The sequence below is a fragment of the Microtus oregoni genome, unplaced genomic scaffold, assembly GCF_018167655.1.
Source record: "Microtus oregoni isolate MIOR12 unplaced genomic scaffold, Mior012 000014F_ref0000157, whole genome shotgun sequence".
Lineage (NCBI taxonomy): Eukaryota > Metazoa > Chordata > Mammalia > Rodentia > Cricetidae > Microtus > Microtus oregoni.
In genome coordinates, this window is record NW_024543073.1 from 46,346,549 (window position 1) to 46,367,587 (window position 21,039).

The 21,039-nt window shown below is 36.9% G+C and overlaps 2 protein-coding genes across 4 annotated transcripts in view; one reads left to right on the forward strand and one right to left on the reverse strand.

Annotated features, from left to right (window-relative positions):
* The window catches only part of Otud4 (OTU deubiquitinase 4), a 67,227-nt gene extending 50,913 nt beyond the window's left edge, over positions 1 to 16,314 (forward strand). For 2 of the 3 annotated variants that reach the window (XM_041663367.1, XM_041663369.1), the window contains one exon: positions 15,561 to 16,314. In XM_041663367.1, coding sequence (XP_041519301.1) covers positions 15,561 to 15,586 — 26 coding nt within the window. In that variant the 3' untranslated portion in view covers positions 15,587 to 16,314. Of the gene's footprint in view, positions 1 to 5,601; positions 5,665 to 15,560 lie in introns of all 3 variants that reach the window. The other variant, XM_041663368.1, reaches the window with a different exon arrangement.
* The window catches only part of Abce1 (ATP binding cassette subfamily E member 1), a 28,916-nt gene that overhangs the window by 6,818 nt on the left and 1,059 nt on the right, over positions 1 to 21,039 (reverse strand). Inside the window, exons 2-11 of the mRNA XM_041663370.1 lie at positions 18,412 to 18,541; positions 17,304 to 17,389; positions 13,030 to 13,127; positions 11,713 to 11,830; positions 10,995 to 11,132; positions 10,791 to 10,860; positions 10,467 to 10,563; positions 9,195 to 9,284; positions 2,838 to 2,959; positions 658 to 879 (exon numbers count right to left, since the gene is read on the reverse strand). Of these exons, the coding sequence (XP_041519304.1) occupies positions 658 to 879; positions 2,838 to 2,959; positions 9,195 to 9,284; positions 10,467 to 10,563; positions 10,791 to 10,860; positions 10,995 to 11,132; positions 11,713 to 11,830; positions 13,030 to 13,127; positions 17,304 to 17,389; positions 18,412 to 18,514 (1,144 nt within the window). The 5' untranslated portion in view covers positions 18,515 to 18,541. The remainder of the gene's footprint in view (positions 1 to 657; positions 880 to 2,837; positions 2,960 to 9,194; positions 9,285 to 10,466; positions 10,564 to 10,790; positions 10,861 to 10,994; positions 11,133 to 11,712; positions 11,831 to 13,029; positions 13,128 to 17,303; positions 17,390 to 18,411; positions 18,542 to 21,039) is intronic.

Here is a 21,039-nt window from a genome sequence, read left to right on the forward strand (position 1 = left end):
AGGAAGAATAGAAAAAGAATCCTCTCCCACCAGTCAAGTATTAGCCTAAATTTATTGGGAGTAATAAGACCAGTGTATCTTAATACATGCTTAGCCCATACAACTTAAGTGTTCTGAGTGAAGCCCAATACACTGCAAATCTCTTTGTGTAAAATCTTTCTTTTACAGTTTTATAAGCTATTACAAACTATTACCTTTAAATCATAAAACCAACACTAGATATTTAATAGTTAGATTCATCTTAGAGTTGACAATTTAATATTGAAATATTGGTAATAAAACTATTCAAGAAAGTAGATAGCTTTCTGAATTTCAAATAAGAAAATTACAAATACAGACACCCAAGGAAATGTTTTAAAGCTGGTATGTGTCTGAATTATCAACTGGCTATTCCTTCTAGTCCTTTTGCAGAATGAGTGATTGCCTCACTAGTTTATTCACAGAAAAATCATCAGAACAGAAACAACAGATTATTTTGTGGAAATAATGAAGAAATATTAATCTATTTGAACAACAGTGAGACTAAATTAGTAAATATCACAAAAAAGTAAAGCTAAAACAATAAATTTATAGATTCAAACTCAAATGCCAGCCCTGAGTCTGTTGGTGATGAACACAGGCCATTTATAGAACCAACTCTCACCCATCACTACTTACCATTTTCCCCCAGCATCACCATGATTTCAGAATCTGTAAACTCTCCAGCTACGATTGCTAGCTCGAACTCGCCCATCTTTTTCTTCATCCCAGGGTATTTATACATACACATCTTTTTAACTTCTTCTTCGTTTGCTGTCTCAGCTACCTTAAAAACAAGTGATGCATCCCTGAACCTCAAGTTCTCTGTTGGAACATAGCCATCCAAAAAAATGTTTATGCCTGTTGGGGAGGAAATTGCCAACAGATTAATGAATAAAATATAAATAATATAAATAAAATGAAGCTAAAGTAATGATTAAGACTGTTTTTGGGGAGGAGATGGGTGATACATCTATACTCCATATATCCATTTTCTCTTCATGTATCTCGGTCAATATCAATTCTGCACTGTTTCAACAATATAAGCATGCTGGGCATGGTGACTGGTGCCTATAATCCAACAGTCAGAAGACTGCTAATGTAGCCTTAGCAATGTAGAAGAAGCAATATAGCCTGGGCAATATTGTGAGGCCATGCCCCAGAAAAAATTTTCACCACCAAAACCAAAATGACTCTTTCTCCCACTGTAAACTTTAAGTTTAAACAATCTGTGACAATATTCATAAATATATAAAACACGATGTCATTTTAAAGTTGTTCTTTTGGGACAAGAAGATGGTTCAGTGGGTAAAGTACCATACAGTATGGAAGGAGAACCCGCTCCCGGGAGTCTCCTCTGCGCTCTACACACATGCTGTGTACATGTGTCTCACACATGTACATACATACTCATAAAGGGAAACAAGCAAATGTAAATTTAAAAAAAGTAATTTTCCCGCTAAAAAAATGGCAAGTACATAAGGAAGGAATAATTTCAGGTATGAAATTGACACAAAATACTTTTGAGAATAAAGTTTAAAAATAAGTAATTTAAGGAAATTATTAATGTATTTTTCTGATTAACTTTACAGTTTCATAAGAAACTAAATGAGCTATTTTCATTAAATATATATATATATTTTTGGTTTCATTGTACTAAGATAAAAACCATTCTCTAGAGTGTTTTATAGTAGAAGAAAGTAAACTAACATTGTATATAAAACCCTTCTCTACAAAAAATAAAACATTTACAAAGGCAGGCAAATTGAAAATAAAAAGATTATTATTTAAATATATATAAGGAAAGATGTGTTTTTTCAGCATTTCTATGTATAAGTGAAGGAAAAGTAGCTGAGGCTTTGGGAGATCATGAGGAAGGACACTGTCATTCATCTGGACCATTTAAGGGACTCTTATGCTCAGCCTTGAGTACACAGTGCACTGGAAGCGTTAGGAATGAGAGAACCACCTTTTCTAAAAGAGTGTTGTTATTTTTAAGGAATCAAGTGTAAACACAGAAAATTAAACCCAAAAACTTTGATGAAGAAAACTTAGTTTAAGAGCTTCATTTACCAAATAAGGAAAAGACTTTGGTTGGGCAGGATGAGCACACCTTCAATCCCAGCACTCCAGAGGCAGGCAGAAGCAAGCCTGATCTACAGAGTGAGTTCCAGCACAGCTAGGGCTGTTACAAAGAAACCCTGTCCCAAAAAACACACAAATAAACAAGTCCTTGCTATCCTGTCAACTGGAAAATATGTCCTAATGATTGTCACAGCCACACCCAGACGCTGAGCTGTAGCAGCTGAAAGACAAGGATAGTCACTGTGTAGATCCAGTGTTTACAAGAAGGACTTTCAAGAATGACTACTGAGTATATTCATATGTCATTCTGATTCTACATTACATGGTAGTACTCATTAGTTGAAGAGAAACATTAGGCACAGCTTCTGAGCAGAGTATGGCACACTCCTGTAATACTAAGCTCAGGCGGACAGGAAGATTGCTGGGTTTGAGGCCAGTCTAGGGTATACAGTGAGTTCCAGTCTTTAAAAATAAATTTGAAGGTGACAAATACTGCTTATGTTAATAATAAAAAATAGTGAAAATGAATTTTTATTATCCCAGGAGAAAATTCTCAAAGAGGAATTCTTTTCTGTAGCTGTGTGCAGCCTTTACAATGCACTTCACTCCCCTCAATGATTCAGTTTCACATACACATTAGAGCAGTGCAAAGGGCTGAATATCACCTGTTTCATATTTCTAGGCATTAGAGAAGAAGAGGCTACAATGTTATGGGAAACAGGCTTTAAAGTTACCTTCTCGTACACTAAAAGGCATAGTGACCACACCATAAGCACTTGGTACACCATATAAACAGCAGATGAAGTCAGAGAGATAGTCCAATACACTTAGATCATGTTCCACCACAATGATGTACCTGAAAAGCAAGACAGACTTTTATTTTCCAATTTAACAAAACAGCATTAGCTAAAATTAATATATTTCTTTTTACTGCAGTTGTAAATTTTAGAAAAACACAATTTAAAAAAGTAAGTGTAAAAGAACATAGTAAAGTCAGTTAGTATGCACTACAGTGCTTTAAGAACAAGGGGGATGTGCTAGGGATGCCAGGGCAGATTCCACTAAGGTGCTAGAACATGAGCTAACAAACATGGAGCCAGGAAGCTTTTGTGCAGCACTTTATTCCTATCCTACCCATTTTTCACAACCCTCAAATACCAATTCAAATATCAGCTTTCCGTACAAATAAAGTTCTTATTTGTATAAACTGAAAATCACTCTCACAAAATGACTAATTCTGTTTCCCTTGATATTGCTGAGATTGGCAACTGCATGAATTCCTCCCTAACTTATGTTAGCAAATTATCATGTCCCTTCCCTGTCTAAACTGTAAATCAGGCTCTCATCATAATTCTTTAATAAAGATTACTAAATCTCAACAAATCTGTTTTCAGGATCCCTGATGTGCCTATCAATTCCACATGAAATGAGTATTTTCAGACTCTAAAGAGCTTTTACAGCTTCTACCTTTTTGTGTTGTTGTTTTTTTTTATTATCTTACTATATTTTTATTGAGAAAAGAAGAAAAAAAAACATAAACAAAAAACAAGTTTCCACCTCCTCCTAGCCTCCCATTTCCCTCCCCCTCCTCCCACCCTTCTCCCCCTCCCTCTCCAGTCCACAGAGCAGTCCTGGTTCCCTGCCCTGTGGTAAGTCCTAGGTCCTCCCCCCTCCATCCATATCTAGGAAGGTGAACATCCAAACTGGCTAGGCTCCCACAAAGCCAGCACATTAAGTAGGATCAAAACCCCGTGCCATTGTCCTTGGCGTCTCTTGTGCAACCACTATGGAAATCAGTGTTTCGGTTTCTCAGGAAATTCGGGATCAACTTACCCCTGGACCCAGCAATACCACTCCTGGGAATATACCCAAGACATGATCTATCATATGACAAAAGCATTTGTTCAACTATGTTCATAGCAGTATTATTTGTAATAGCCAGAACCTGGAAACAACCTAGATGCCCTTCAATGAAAGAATGGATGAAGAAAGTATGGAATATATACACGTTAGAGTACTACGCTGCAGTAAAAAGCAATGACTTCTCGAATTTTGCATGCAAATGGATGGAAATAGAAAACACTATCCTGAGTGAGGTGTCCCAGACCCAAAAAGAGGAACATGGGATGTACTCACTCATAATTGGTTTCTAGCCATAAATAAGGGCCACGGAGTCTACAATAGGTGAACCTAAAGAAGCTAAGTAAGAAGGTGAACCCAAGGAAAAACATATAGTTATCCTCTTGGCTAAGGGAAGTAGACCAAATCTGTGTTGTTGTTTTTTGAGACAGGGCTTCACTGTTGTAGCCCTGACTATCCTGCTCTGTAGACCAGGCTGGCCTCAAACTTAAGACATTCACCTGCCTCTGCCTCCCAAGTGCTCAGATTAAAGGTGTGCTCACCACTGCTTGGCTGACTTCATCTATCCTATTGTTACTTTATTAGAACAAAGAAATAAAAAATGAAGTCCACACCCTCAATAACGCGTTTCTCTGTTTTGTACATTTAAGGGTCATTCCTTCCTAAATGGTCACCTACCAAAATTTTCATCTATTAAAATGCTACTTAGTTCTTATTTTAAATCATTTTAAATCCTATTCACTACCAGAATACTGTTCCTAATATACAAATGAATTTTCCCTACTCTTACAACTTTTTACTTAATGAAATCTCTTGCATTTCTTGAATTCAAATGGAACTAACTTAGAAGTCAGATGTTTTCCGATGGTTTAGAAGACAGCATCTGTATACCTATGTAAGAAATCTGTGCTGAAAAATATAGATAATGTATACAACTAAAAGCTCCAGTTTATTTTGGATTGCTTAATTTTTTCCTGAAGAATATGATCTTCAAAATATTTATAGCATTAAAGACCGACAGAATGCATGCTTTGACACAGTTTCAGAATGAAGACATACTTCCTAACTGGGTGGTGGTGGCGCACGCCTTTAATCCCAGCACTGGGAAGGCAGAGGCAGGCGGGTCTCTGAGTTTGAGTCCAGTCTGCTCTACAAGAGCTGGTTACAGGACAAGCTCCAAAGTACAGAGACACCACCTTGAAAAACAAAACAGAAAAGAATGAAGATATACTTCCCTTAGCTGCTTACCTCCACCTATCATCGTACATGGATTACTTTTTTTTTTTTGGAGAGAGGGTTTCTGTGTTTTCTCTGTAGACTAGACTGGCCTTGAACTCAGAGATGCACCCGCCTCTGCTTCCCAAGTGCTGAATCAAAGGTGCACACCACCAAAGCCAGGCGCTCACATGGGATTACGGTAACTCAAATAATACACATGAGATTGGTGCACCTACAAAAGCTTTCTACTATTTCTGCTTGGTCAACTGAATTTGTCTGAACATGCTCTCACTGTTAAAATTAAGGCGTCATCCTTTCTCTCATACTTAAAAAATCTTGTAAAATCTATTTCTCTCACTAGCCTATATAAAATCCGTTGATTCCTATTAAATCTTCCTTTACTTTCTATCTTTTAATTAGACTCAGTTATAACTGTGATGTTTTGCTGTCCAGTGATTTCCCTGAATAACTACATACTGAAACGTGAGTCAGTTGATTTATTTTCCTTCTAGCTCTTTTTATTAATGTTAATTATTTGATACTTAAAAATCATAGATGAAAGTAGATGACTGAAAGGGGCTTGGATTAGGAACTACCTTATCATCTGCATCTGTCTATCTTTTTAAGGTCAGGATACACATGCATTCTTTTCTTTACAATATGGCCAAGTTCTTAAAACATTAGGATTATGTTTTCATACTGTTTCTTCTCAGATTCTATTAAAATGTTCAAGCATGTTTATAATGCCCAATCATGTGTATGAAGTAAAAAGTATGTCTGGACAATTAAGAATCTACCAACGTACTTGTAGGTTCAATTCAAAACATGTTAAGTGTTACTGATCATCTGCTGAACTTTTGTTTGAGGAGTTGGAGCTTTTATCAGTTTTGAAAATCCATCAGCCATGATCCCTTCAATGCCTCTAATTTTAAAGTTAGAATTTTTAATTTTAAATAGATGGATCATTGCTGGCCGTAGCGGCACATGCCTTTAAACATAGCTTTTGGGAGGCAGAGGCAGACAGATCCTGAGTTTGAGGCCAGCTTGGTCTACAAAGCGAGTTCCAGGACAGCCAGGGCTACATAGAGAAACCCTGTCTTCAAAAACCAAACCAACAAGGCCCACTTATCATTATCACTGAGTATATGTGCGTGCACATGCAATGGAGGGTTTGCTGAGATGAGAGATAACTTTATGGAGTTGATTCCCTCCTAATTTTATATGGGTTCTAGGGATTGGTTTGCCAGGCTTATGCAGCAAGTGACTTTCACCTGCTCAGCCATCATGCTCAGACTTAACCAAATAGTGTTCTTACTATAATCAACATGTTTCAAATCTCCCCTTATATTTCGATACCATTTTCTCAGTTACACTGACAAACTGTGAGGTTGTTTTTTTAATTTTCCCTATACCATTTTGCTATCCCGAACTCATCTAATTACTTCAGGGAGATTTTAATGTTACCATACGTGAGTGTATGTGTATGTTTGTGCAAATTTTTTTGTGTAGGTGCATGTATGTTACTATGCACACAGATGTGCACACTCATGGAGGCTAGAGGCCAACATTCATCTTCTTTAATTGCTTCTTTATCTCATTATTTTTTTTTGTGACAGAATCTTTCACTGAACTTGAAGCTCACTGATTGGCTATACTTTGCTGACTAGCAAAAAAATCCAGGGATCTTTTTGCGTTTGCCTCCCCAGCACTGGGTTACAGGTACATGGCTCTGTGCTTGGCCTGTTCTCAGATTCTTGGACTGAACTTAAAACCTCATGTTTGCATGAGAATCACATTACAAACTGAGTCATCTTCCCAATCCTTTATCCTGTTAACCTTTAGATTTGTTTGGACTTTTGAACATTTATTCATTAAATTCCTAGGGTTTTTAAGACTTTAAAGTTTTTGCATTATTTCTGAGGCTCTTACAACATATTAAGATCAAATGCTAACACTGCTATCTTGTTATGTATATTAACTAAGTTTAGAGATGGCTGCCTTTTATATTTTATTTATATTTTATTCTGAGAGATTAGCTCATGTTCATCCTTACCAGTAAAAATTTATACAGCCAAGATCTGTAGGAGGTCCTTCTGTTTTTGTGTTGCTTTCGTTGGTTGAATAAAGAAACTGCCTTGGCCTTTTGATAGGGCAGCCCTTAGACAGGCAGAGTAAACAGAACAGAATGCTGGGAAGAAGGGCAGTGTGGCTGACGCCATGAATCTCTGGCCTGAGACGGACAGAGGTTAGAATCTTGCCGGTAAGCCAGTCACGTAGTGATACACAGATTTAATAGAAATGGGTTAACCAAGATGTGAGAGTTAGTCAATAAGAGGCTAGAGCTAACGGGCCATGCAGTAATTTAATTAATACAATTTCTGTGTGGTTATTTTGGGGGTTAAGCTAGCCGCTCCTCCTACTACAGGGATCATGCCTTTATTCCCAGCACTCAGGAGGCAGAGGCAGGAAGATCTCAATGAGTTCGAAGCCAGCCTGATCTACCTAGAGAGTTCCAGAACAGCCAGGACTGTCACACAGAGAAACCCTGGCTCAAAAAACAACAACAGGGCTGGAGAGATGGCTCAGAGGTTAAGAGTACTTCCAGAGGTCCTGAGTTCAATTCCCAGCAACCACATGGTGGCTCACAACCATCTGTACTGAGATCTGGCGCCCTGCTCTGGCGTGCGGGCATACATCGAGGCAGAATGTTGTATACATAATAAATAAATAAATATTTTAAAAAAAACAACAACAACTGTATAGAGTCTCAGGCATACTTTTCCAAATGCATTGTTGTCTGTTTCTACAAACCGTAGGGCTAGACGTCCTAAGACTCCTTATACTACTTTCTCACTCTAAAGGCCTCATCAATTCCACTGGTTCAGTACATTTCCAATCTATAGCTATATGACCTGTTTGCATGAAAACAGAATTAAAGGGAAATCATCACTCCAATTCTAATATACTTTCTTGGCATTTCTAGTTCGGGACTATTAACATGTTTCCAATTTGCCTTTTTGCCAAGAAAGCAACATGATAATCCAACACAAGAAGTAAGCTTCCTTTCGCAGAGGGTGTTACAGCCCATGACTAACATTATGGACATAAACAATGTCTGAGAACCCATGTATCTCTTCCTTTCCTAGTTTCACTTTGTTTTCTGATCCCTTGAGACTTCCTTTATCTTGAAACAATGTTTATCAAACCAGTAACTCAAGAGAGTTATTATGGTATAAAAACACTGTATGGAAATCCTCCCTACAGATTACCATCCTTATCAAATAAATCTGCACCACTGACTAACCTTTTTAGATCACATGCTCTCTCAAATGCAAAATGTGCATTCTACCTAAAGACCTAATAAAATTACTAGAAGCATCAAGGGCAATGATGAATTAAGAAACTCCGGAAATTGAAAAGCATCATACTCAACACATGACATTGTCAATGGACCACAGAAGTTGCTAAGAACTCTTTTTCTGTTCAGTGAGACTGTAAACACAGAACATAATTCTGGTGACCATATTTAAGTATGTGTGCTTGTATAAGACTGAGATTTGCCAGGTGGTGGTGGGGCACGCCTTTAATCCCAGCACTCGGGAGGCAGAGGCAGGCGGATCTCTGTGAGTTTGAGGCCAGCATGATCTACAAGAACTAGTTCCAGGACAGGCACCAAAACTACAGAGAAACCCTGTCTCAAAAAAACAAAAACAAACAAATAAACAAAAAGACTGAGATTTGCATTTGATGATCTAGCAACAACTAAGATGTTCCTTCCCACCCCCCTCCCCCGCAAAAATAAAATACACATAGCACACATATATACTCTACATAGAATCTGAGGTACCAATAAATGAATTTTGCACTAAGAACCTTTGTTCTAGGATAGAGGAAGGCAAATTTTGGTGGTGGCTACAAATGATCAAAATGAAAAACATGAATAAGTTTAATCTTTAAACATCTGTAAAATCCCTCAACAAAAGAACCCAGAAATGAACTGGATCTATACTTACCTATCTGGATTTATTAGAGATCTAATAGTAATGGCAGCTTTTAAACGCTGCTTGACATCAAGGTAACTGGAAGGTTCATCAAACATAAATCTAAGGGAAAAAAAATAAAAGAAGCAAGCATGCTCAGTTTGAACAACCTAAATTCTACCATATATATTCTTTTTTCCCCTTTTCTAGACAGGGTTTCTCTGTGTAGCTTTAGAGCCTGTCCTGGAACTAGCTCTCATAGACCAGGCTGGCCTTGAACTCACAGAGATCCACCAGCCTCTGCCTCCCAAGTGCTGGGATTAAAGGCGTGTGCCACCACTGTCCAGCCCCATATATATTCTTTTTATGTAGCACAATAAGGGCTCTGATTTAACAAAATTAAAAATTTCACATACCAATGAAAGGAGGCTAACAGTAAGGGTTAAACTCTGTATTTTGTTCAGAAGAAAATATTTACAAAAGGAAGAAATGTATACCTACAAATTTGAGAGCTTTGAAGATTGCACTGACTTATTGGCACCTTCTCATGAAAAATACTCTCATGACAAATACTCTTGACACAGTGGGAAGTAGTCTGAAGAACAGTTTTCCTTTTGTTCTTAAATCGTATTTGTGTGTTTGGGGATGTCACTGTCTGTATGAGGAGGTCAAAGAATAACTTGCCTGAATTGGTTCTCTTTCCACCTTGTGGCTCTGGAGAATTTAACTCAGGTCTGGTAGGGCTTGGTGGCAAGCACCTATTCCGCTAAGACATTTTGCTGTCCCCAAAGAGCCATTTTCTTAATTGCCTCAAGTCAAAAGGCTTTAAAGCAGATCGCTTCCCATGCACAGATTTTCACAGAATAATAAGCTTAATTATCCACCAGAGCAGAAATGTGGAAAAATATGGAAGCGATAAGTATCTGAGAGGGAGATATTAGAGCAGGAAAGAGAACTGCCGTTCATATTCCATCTCTCCCTCACACGGCCTGCTGTTCTGACTGCAAGTCATCTAAAGACCTCATCTTTTACTTGAGATATTTAGAAAGCTTATGGACCTGTATGGAGTGCTTAAGTTTTAAAAATTTGCTGTAGGGTAAAAATAAGTACTCATAAAAACAAATGATTTCCCTGCCTTGGGACTTGAAACAGGGAAAACAGGTGATGGATATACAACTGCTTTAACGTATTACCTCAAAATCAGAGCTTTAAGTATTATTCCTTTTAAGATTACCACTGAATTAGCAGTATTACAAATACAAACTCACAAAGATTAAGATACACAAAAAGTGTAAAGTAACCTACATATCAGCTTTTTGTATGCAAACGACAGCACAAGCAAATCTCTGCAACTCTCCTCCTGAAAGATCTTCAACATTTCGTTCTTTAAGGTGAGTTAAATCTACAAAGAATAATCAGAAGCATTGTGTTCAATGTTATAAATTTTGTTTCACCTCTTCTGGGCAAAATGCACACTGCATGTCAATACTCTGAGTTTGAATGATAGTCCAATTTAAAACTGTATAGTAACAAGATAATTATAAAAGCTTTCCTCACGAATCCAGCAATCCACATTCAGGCGATTATGAACAAATGCAATCTATGAAGAGCATGCACTCAAATACTTACCAAGTTGCTGACATACAATTGCCTGTGTCTTTGTTTCATCTTTTCGGTCCAAAATTGATCCCACTGTCCCCTATCGTAACAAAAAATTATCACTATTTTCCTTTAGCATTAAAAAGACACAAAACAAAACAAAACTATTTTGATATAACTTTTATTCTTCTAACAATAATCTACAATATAGCATCTCTCTATAAATCAACTGACCTTTGCAGCCTTGGGAATTTGGTCTACATATTGAGGTTTGATAATGGCTTTTAGGTCATCTTCTAGAATCTTGGTGAAGTAATTTTGTAATTCAGATCCACGGAAATAAGTCAAAATCTCTTGCCAATCAGGTGGATCCTAAAAATACATATAATAATTATCAGAATTTAAGATAAAAATACAAGAGATGAATGCTAAATAAAATTAAACATATATCAAATGAAGACATCTAAATTAAAATTGGAAATAGACCTAATTTCAAATCAAAGCATACAAATTCAAAGGTTTAAGTGAACTATAAATTTTTAGTTAAGCAACACTAACAGATCTTAACTTAGAAAGGATAGACTGAGACCTGTCACATATACACACAAAACAGATAACAAAAACCCCAAACAAAAGATAATAAAAAGAAAAAATAAAATCCATACATGGTAGTGTGTACTGGGATTGAGAGGCTTGAGTCAAAAGGACTTTTGAGTTCAAGGTCCTCTGAGGCTACATAGTAAGAACATGTCTTAAAACACGAAACTAAACCAAATCAAACTTGGACCAAACAACATCTTTGAACTAATCCCACAAATTAACTTAAAAATAAGAACATCCAAAACAAATGAACAAACAGACAGACAAAACAAAAAAACCCTATATCCATCCCTCCCCTCAAAAATCACATAAAAGACCCAGGTATTAATTTTCATAGTCTGTTAATACATACATCATATTTTCCAAGGTTTGGCTTTTGCTTTCCTGCTAAAATTTTTAATGCAGTTGACTTTCCAATACCATTAGTTCCAACTAATCCCAAAACTTCACCTGGACGAGGGATAGGCAATCTATTATAATATTGGGGGGGGGGGAGAAACTCGTTATTATATTGAAGAAGGAACATAACAGTAGACTAGTGTACTTTGAAGCACTTGCATTTTACATATATCCATTAATAAGCTAAAATATATTTGCTAAGCATTACTGGGGGGAGCAGCCAAGAGAAAGTAATTGTTAGAAATGTATCCATAATTCCATAATCGATACTCCAATTTTAAAAAAATCTCGTTAGCTAAAATAAATTTTTCTTTACAGTTAAAGCTCAGTATTTTTGTTTGTTTGTTTGGATTTTTTGAGACAGGGTTTCTCGTGTTGCTTTGGAGCCTGTCCTAGAAATTGCTCTGTAGACCAAGCTGGCCTACTCTCTGATTCCCGAGTGTGCAATGCCACTGCTCAACAAGGCTCAGCTTTAACACACAAAATGCTTTGGTGAAAATTTCACAGCAGGTACAACCCCATACTGTCACTTTTTCCTTTCTAGCCTGCAACTTATATGGAGGAAGTGAAACACCAAACTGTATATATCATTCTCTCTGCTGTTGCTGTCTTCTTACAGTTGGTAGGGAGAAAAGACCCTTTTATTCGTAAAGTCTACTTTCAGATTCAATACAATGCATATTAATACATTAATATTCAGCAGATAAATATAAGAATTAAGGACCTAGTAATTTAATATGAGGCTCAAGTAGTATAGCCTCCCCTGTGAAAACATAAGATTTCTTTAAGTTTATTTGGGATAAGGGTATTATGAACATGGTCATTGTTAATTGTGATCATAGAATAATTTGAGATGTTTTTACCTTCCAGATATCCCAGTTTCTATAACCATTTATGACATAATGGAACCGGGCTAAAGCTTTTATAGTTGCTTTATCCTTCAGGAATTAGTTCTATTTACTAGTTAGAATGAACTAACATTTTTTTTTTTTTGTTTTGTTTTTTGAGACAGGATCTCACTAAGGTAGCCTTGGCTGGCCTAGAGCTAACTATACAGACAAGGCTAGCCTCGAACATACAGATCATCGTGCCTCTGCCTCTTCCTCCTGAGTGCTGGCATCAAAGACACGCCACCATGCCTGGTAACTGCTGACAAATAAATATAACCTTGTATTTTATAATATTCTAGTAATCTTTGTTGGATGTTCAAAATCATTTTCTTCCATTTCTCTGAAACTTTGACCCCTGACTGAAGTGAAGAGGAATATACCTGTGAAGCTTGAAGGCATTGGCACAATATCGATGTGTTGTTTCTTTTTCCAAGTTGCTTGGCAAATTGACAATTGATAAGGCGCCAAAGGGGCATTTCTGTTATTTAAAATAAAGAATCATATATTAATTTATAAAATATGTGACTCAAGTGAGTATTTTTATTGAAATCTTTCAAGCATGAATTTTATAAATGAAAAACAATTATCTTATTTACTTAAAAATAAAAACCAATTTCTTTGAAGAGTAAAGCTGTATTGACATTTAATATTCTTCATCACTGATAGAATATCAGACACTACTGTTCAATGCCTTCCATAATCTGTCTATAACAGGATTATTCCTGTCCTTGCTTGTGTCTTTCCTACACTAGGTAAAGTCTCTTAAGATGTCTGGATTGTATCACTTGGGGAAGATGGCTACTTCTATCTTGCTGATAGCCTAGATATTATATCAAAGCTTAATGCTTTTCTGTTAACTTACTCAATATAGTATTCGACTATCAGATAAATGTCCATGGAACAAGAATGGCAAGTATAAGAAAGTCACTAAGGGCAGTGGTAGTGTGTGGGCTGGGGAGATGGCTCAGGTGGTTCTAACACTGAGTTTAGACATACCCTCAGCACTTATTAAAAAGTCAGGTGTGTTCCTAAAATCTCGGTGCTAGAGGTAGGAACAGGAAGATCCCTGGGGCTTGTTGGCCAGTCAGTCTAGCCAGATTAGTGAGGTCCAGGCTTAGTCAGAGACCCTCCCTTAAAAAAAATGCAAGGTGGGATGCAATTGAGAAAGACAACTGATTTTTGACCTCTGGCTTCCACATGCACACCTATCCACCCAAACACATGCACGCTAAAGGAAAAAAAAAGCAGTCATAATGTGGTTAAATGTAGCTCTAAAATACAGGCAATGATAGAGACATAACCAGAAATGATAAGGTCAGCTTAGAGCTCTGCTCAGCAGATATGTTCAGTAAGTTTAGGGAACTGACTCAAGAGAGAATTCAGTGAATTTTCATTTCAAACTGTGAAAACATAACAAATTAAAGAAAAAAAATAAAATAATTTTATTTTCTAATAATCTCTGTCCTTTAACCATACTGCCAAAATTTTACAACCATGTTGTCTAGTCTTTTCATCAATGTGTAAAAAGTGCAGGTTGCAGGTGATTAAACTGCTCCGTGACATGGAAAAGAAACTCACATTGCTCATCAACAGTGTGGACTACTTAGTGTGCAGGGTGAACACCATACCTTCTCCTCCATTACTAAGAGTTTTTATTTAGTTCTTGTTTTTAGGCATTCAGATATCTATCTAAAATTGTGGACTATTATTTTCTTGCCGCATCAAAAAGAAAAAAAAAAGCAATAGATGACACTGTGATGTCCACACAAGATTCCCAATGTTACCATATGGCATGTACACGTGGTTTTCCGGGAGTACTATCTCCTGTTTTATTTTCAAAATAAGGAAAACACTTTCAGAATCCATGAAACTTTTCTTGATATTTAAACAAGGTTTCAAAAACCGACATAAGGACTGGAGAGATGGCTCAGTGGTTAAGAGCATTGCCTGCTCTTCCAAAGGTCCTGAGTTCAATTCCCAGCAACCACATGGTGGCTCACAACCATCTGTGATGGGGTCTGGTGCCCTCTTCTGGCCTGCAGGCATACACACAGACAGAATATTGTATACATAATAAATAAAAATAAATAAATAAATAAATATTAAAAAAAAGACATAAAACATACCGATAGCTTACATGAACAATTTATAGGAAAGTATCCATACTCTGGTGAAGTTTCTGTCTACATCACCTATAAACAAAAATATCTAAGAACTTTATATACCAGTTGTTAAATTCTTATAAGCTAAAGTTGGAAATCTACCACTCATAAGTCAAAAGTCAATTATCCAATGTAACAAAGTACAACAGAAGCTTATATAACATAGTAAAGCATTTTTAGATTAAACTTAAGATTTTTTTGGGATATTTATACTTGAGAATGGTAAATTTAAAATGAAATAAACTTGGGCCAGGTGTGGAGATGTATGTCTTTAACTGCAGTACTAGGGAGGCTGAGGCAGGAGAATATCTGTGAGTTGAAGGCTAGCCTGGTCTACAGAGCAGTTCCAGGCCATCTGGAACTAATTAGTGAGCTCAATCTCAAAGTAAAAAAATAAACAGACTTGAGAATATATGATGCCAGCTATACTTTATTTCCAGAATATTAACAAAGACTTGCTACAAATTTTTCGTGTAATAAAAAGCTGATACAGAGAAATAATCTAGTTAGAAATACCTTTACCAAGCTGTATATGACAATTATTTGCTTTAAAGATGTGATTACTGAGTGTGTGTGGTGTGTATGCTATGGCGCACATGTGGAGTTGAGAGGACAAATTTGTGGAGGTGTTGCTCTCTACAGTTAAGTGGGCTGCTCAGTTTGAAATCACATTATCAGACTCGCTCAAAAAGCGCCTTTTTCTTCCAGGACATCTCACTGACTAACCTTGGCCTTTCTGCTCCTTGCAGGTGCAGAGACAGATGCGCCTTCTTAGGCAGTATCAGCCTCATCCCTGAAACGTGATGGTAAAGGCTGGAGTGAACAGATTTAGCCACACTGAGTGCCTGGACTGCATGCCGCCTTCCACTGGGGAAAAGTGGATACTGTTGCTATAAATGATCCCTTCACTGGAGCTCTAGTACCTGGTATCCATGTTCCAGTGAGATTACAACCATGGTATTTCCAAAGTACAGTCAAGGCTGGGACTGGGAAACTAGTCATTTAAAGGAAGGCTACTTCTATCTTTCGGGAGTGTGCTCTACCAACACCAAATAGGGTGATGCTGGTGCTGAGGGTCCAATGGTATCTTCACTATTACGGAGGACAAGGCTAACTTGAAGAATAGAACTAAAAAGGTCATTTATCATCTCTGCCACTTCTGCTAATGGCCCCCATGTTTGTGATAGGCATTAACCATGGTAAGAATAAAAAACATACTCAAGATTGTCAGTAATGTCTCCATCACCACCAACTGCTTAGTGCTATTGCTATTGGCCAAGGTCAATCATGACAACTTTGTTATCACTGAGGGACTCAGGACCACAGTCCACGCTATCATTGCCACCAAGAAGACTACAGACAGACCCTCTGAGAAACTGTGATGACAGCCATAGGGCTGCCCAGAACATCATCTCTACACCTACTAGCTCCACTGAGACTGTGGGCGGTCATTCCAGAGTTGAATACGATGCTCAATGGTATGGTCTTCCACATTCCTACTCACAGTGTGTCCATGGTAAATCTGACCTGGAGAAAGCTGACAAACAGGAGGACATCAAGAAGGTAGTGAGACAAACACTGGAGAGAGGCCTAAAGGGCATCCATCCTGGGGACCAGGTTGTCTCCTGGGATCTTAATAGCAATACTTTCTCTTTCATCTTTGATGGTGGGGTTAACACTGGTCTCAGCAACCACTTTGTAAAGCTCACTTCCAGGAATAACTATGTATTTGGCTACAGCAACAGCATGATGGACCTCATAGTTCACATAACCTCCAGAGTAAGGAATCCTGAACTACCCACCCCAGTGAGAGGAAGAGAGGAATTGCTGTGGAGTCCCAGCCTCAACATAGCATGTACTGTACAGAGCATGTTCCTCACAGTTTTCATCTTAGATGCCCCAGAGAGAGAAGCCCACTGTCTTACATACCATCATTAAAGATCACTGGAACTCTCACATAAATTAAGTAATTAAGTTTGATTTGGGGGCCAGCAAGATGGCTTAGTAGGTAAAGATGCTTGTCACCAAGTCTGGTAATCTCAGTTTGACCCCTGGAACCTATATGGTAGAAGAACTGACATCTGCAGTGTCCTCCAACCTCCACATGTACACGGTGGTACATTAGAACACACATACACACAGACGTAAAATAAATTTAAAATAGCAATAAAAGCATGGTTTCATTAATTTAAAAAGCAATAATATTGCCATAAGAATATTATGTTCTTAAACTTTTTCATTTATCTACCCTATACTTTTTTTTTTTTTGGTTTTTCAAGACAGGGTTTCTCTATGTAGTGTTGGATCCTGTCCTAGAACTCGCTCTGTAGACTAAACTGGCTTCAAACTCAGAGATCTGCCTGCCTGTCTCCCAAATGGGATTTAAACATGTGTGTCACCACTGCCCGGCCTAATTTTGCTTTTTAAAAAAATAAAGTATTTAGAATTTTAAGAGTTTATTTTGACTTGATAAATAAAATATTATCACTTACCTTAATACAAATACCACAACCAATACAGAGAGTCTCAGAAATCCATGCTATTTTGCTCTGGGGTGTAACCTCTATACATAATTTTCCTGGCAAAGAAAAATAATTTCCTTTGTCAGAACACTTTTAAGATTGTTATTCAGAAAATGCTGCTTCTGGAAATGCTACACAAGTTTCAATGACAAAGATAATTTCTTACATTAGTGTTTGATGAAACACATCCTAAATTAAACAATTGTGTTTATTAATTATATATTCTTGCTAGGCAATAAGCAAATGGCCAATATATTCTGTTTATCTAATACTAGTAAAAATGGTAAACCTTGAAATATTATTGTTTACGCTGACTGGCTAAATTTGTTTTTGACTGCAACCCCACAGTCCTGCATATAATAAATGACTCTTTAACTCATAAAAGAAAATAAGTATTGGAAATGGAAAGGCATACTGTAGATAGGAATAAAGCACTTCAGCTAGGTAAATAAAACTCCAAAAAGCTATGCAGTTTTGTAGTATACAGGTAAAATTAAGCACAACATTCCAGACCTCAAAAACTGAATTTCTGAAAAGCACAGGAGACATTAACAGATACCATCTAGAGACACCACTACAAGGCAGTAGCCATGCAGCCAAGGCCGAAAGGCATCAACAATTTGTTAGCTCCAAATTGCTAGGTTTACTTAGTCTCGAAAATCTAGCAATACCCCAAGAAATGACTGTCATTAACCTTAAATCTATTTATTTATTGGTTTCAAGATGAAAACAACATCTAATGTAAAGATTCTGGTAATCCTTTCCCTGTGACTCAATTACAGGATCTCATAGAATAGCAAGGATTGCAGTTAACTTTTGGTTTGACTGTATATTTAGGGAATGTCTTAATAATGATATTCTATAAGTTCTTTTAGAAAGACCGTTTAGTCACAAACTTAGAAAAATAAACAAAAAGCTTAGAATAATTTTAAATTTCTCACCTTTGTAGTTCAGAGAAACTATCTGTGATGAGCACAGTATTTGCTATCACACTATCTGCTTTCTCTATGAAGGTTATCAGACTATCTGCTTTCCCATAGACACTTCCTACCCTTAGATGGCCAAGAGAACTGCTTACCCATTCGAACCACAGGGCAACTCTTTTTGCACTCCTGTCGACATTTCTTAGGTTTACATTTGTCATGGTTGACAATAGCAATTCTTGTTAATTTGTCTGCCATAATTGTAACAAAGAATGTCTGGCTTGCCTATTAAAGAAAAATGAACAAAGTTACAGCAAATTCATTATAATCACCCAAAGAGAAATAATTAATGGCCATAAAACGACACAATCATTTGGCGCTCAGAAATTTGAAAAGCAGTCAGGCAATGGTGACGCACGCCTTTAATCCCAGCACTCAGGAGGCAGAGGCAGGCAGATCTCTGTGAGTTCGAGGCCAGCCTGCTCTACAAGAGCTAGTTCCAGGATAGGCACCAAAGCTACAGAGAAACCTGTCTCGAAAAAACAAACAAACAAAAAGAAATTTGAAAAGTGTAAAAATGATTAGAAACAGCAAAATAATCTATTCAGGTGGAAAAACAAAACTTTACACAATGGATTTAGATTAGAAAACAGGTGTCATGTAAAATATCACAAAACCCAACCCAAACCAAAAAACATCTAGGAATATACATGCACAGGAAAATACTCAAAAAACACTAAATTCCAAAAGATCTAACCAAATAAAATACGTTATCTCAGTTTTATACAATCCAATCTCTTGGGTAAAAGAAAATATCAAATCAATGAAAGCTAAAGCTCTTTTGGGAAGAATAACCAGGAATATTAAACTTCAAACTTAGACTTGAGAGACTGAAAAATTAGCCATGGCTTCAATACTTAACACCACTGTACAAACATTAACTTATAAAATGAACTATATATGAACACGAACACACACACACAATCTCAAGATGTTTCTTCTTTGTTCCTATAAACCAATCATCAATTCATTTTCTTTTCCAATTGACTACACTGACTACTGATGGCGAGGGACAAATAGAGCTGTGGCCATCATCCACTGTCCAGGTTTTGTCTATTAGTAGTAATTCACTATACATATGTATCATGCTTTCAAGACTTTCCTAAGTCTTGATATATAATATCTACACAGAATTTAGGTCAAGGCAAATTTAACAATCTTTTGATATTGGATTTGGTGAACTGATATTAATTAATTCCCTCTGGAGACTAAAGGGAATAAATCCTAACTGCCTTCAGATTCTAGTTTACTTCAATACATAATGAAGAATCCAAACGCCAAGACTATCCATTTGCAAAGGTATTTTGCTGGCCTTTCTGGGAACCTCCATCAACATAGCCACTAAAATGATTAGACTTGGAGGGACATAAGCAGTCTTGCTACTCAGTGCTGCTATAGATTATTCCCTCTTCTTCCCTAAAAACAGGTTTTCCTCTCGGACCTAAATATTTTCATCATTTACAAACCATCAGATCACTTCCTTTCTAACTGGTACATGCTCTACTTTCTTTTGGTAGAGTTGAGCTAAGCTATGTTAATGAAAACATAAGACCTTAACAGAGCTATGCTGACAGACAAGGTCACTTCTTTAAAGTGATCCAGGTCTCCTAAGTTAGAAGAAGAAATTGAAACGATTTTACTTTACCTTAGAGTTAACTTAAAACCCCAAGTCAAACCATGTGATTTTTCTAAGACATTGATTATTTTTGCAAAGCTGCTACTAAACTGGGTATCATGCATTCTGATACAAATAAAAAAAATGCTTTTTTAAACAAATTACCTGGCAAATGAATTCCTTTTCAGAGATTAAACAACCCTTTCACTATAAAATTGTTTATGTTGGGGGCTGGAGAGATGGCTCAGTGGTTAAGAGCACTGCCTGCTCTTCCAAAGGTCCTGAGTTCAATTCCCAGCAACCACATGGTGGTTCACAACCACCTGTAATGAGATCTGGTGCCCTCGTCTGGACTGTATACTTAATAAATAAATAAATCTTAAAAAAAAATTGTTTATGTTGGTCTTTATTTTTGTTAAAATTATTAAGTCTATAATATACAGTATTTATGTGGAACAGAAACACACTAGAGGTGGCTAAAAGTTGATTTACATAATAATAAATTATTTTACATTTAAGAAAAATAAATGTAGATTCTTTGTATAACGGTTACTTACATAGGTAAACACTATTTGTTCAACTTCAGTAGTATTTCCAAGAATTAGGGAAAAGGAGTTCCCTTCTTTCCCATAAGAACTTGGCACAGAAAAGCTCGAAGAGGAAGACTATAGCAACGAACTTCTGGGACTACATAAAGATCTGAAGACTTAGAGCAATGGCTCGGTGCTATCCTTCCAGGACAGTGAGAACATGGATGTGGGCATACACATGGGAAACACTTACAGTCTGAGGTCACATGAAATATTATGACCTATGCTTCCTGTAAATTAGCCCTGTAAAGCACACTAAGTTGGGAAAGGCACATAGCTTTGATTTTTAATGGACTGCCTTTCAGCAACTGGTAAATGTTCTTGTGAAACAAATTTCTGTGTTTGTTGTTTTGTTTGTAGAGGTGAGCTAAGCTACATTAATTAAAAAAATAAAACCTTAAATACATTTTGGTTAACTACACATAAAAAGCTTCTGATTACACTGAATACAGTAACTATCAACTGATGGAGACACAGGACGACTACGTTCAGTACACAGGCCCAGTGATTACAACGCA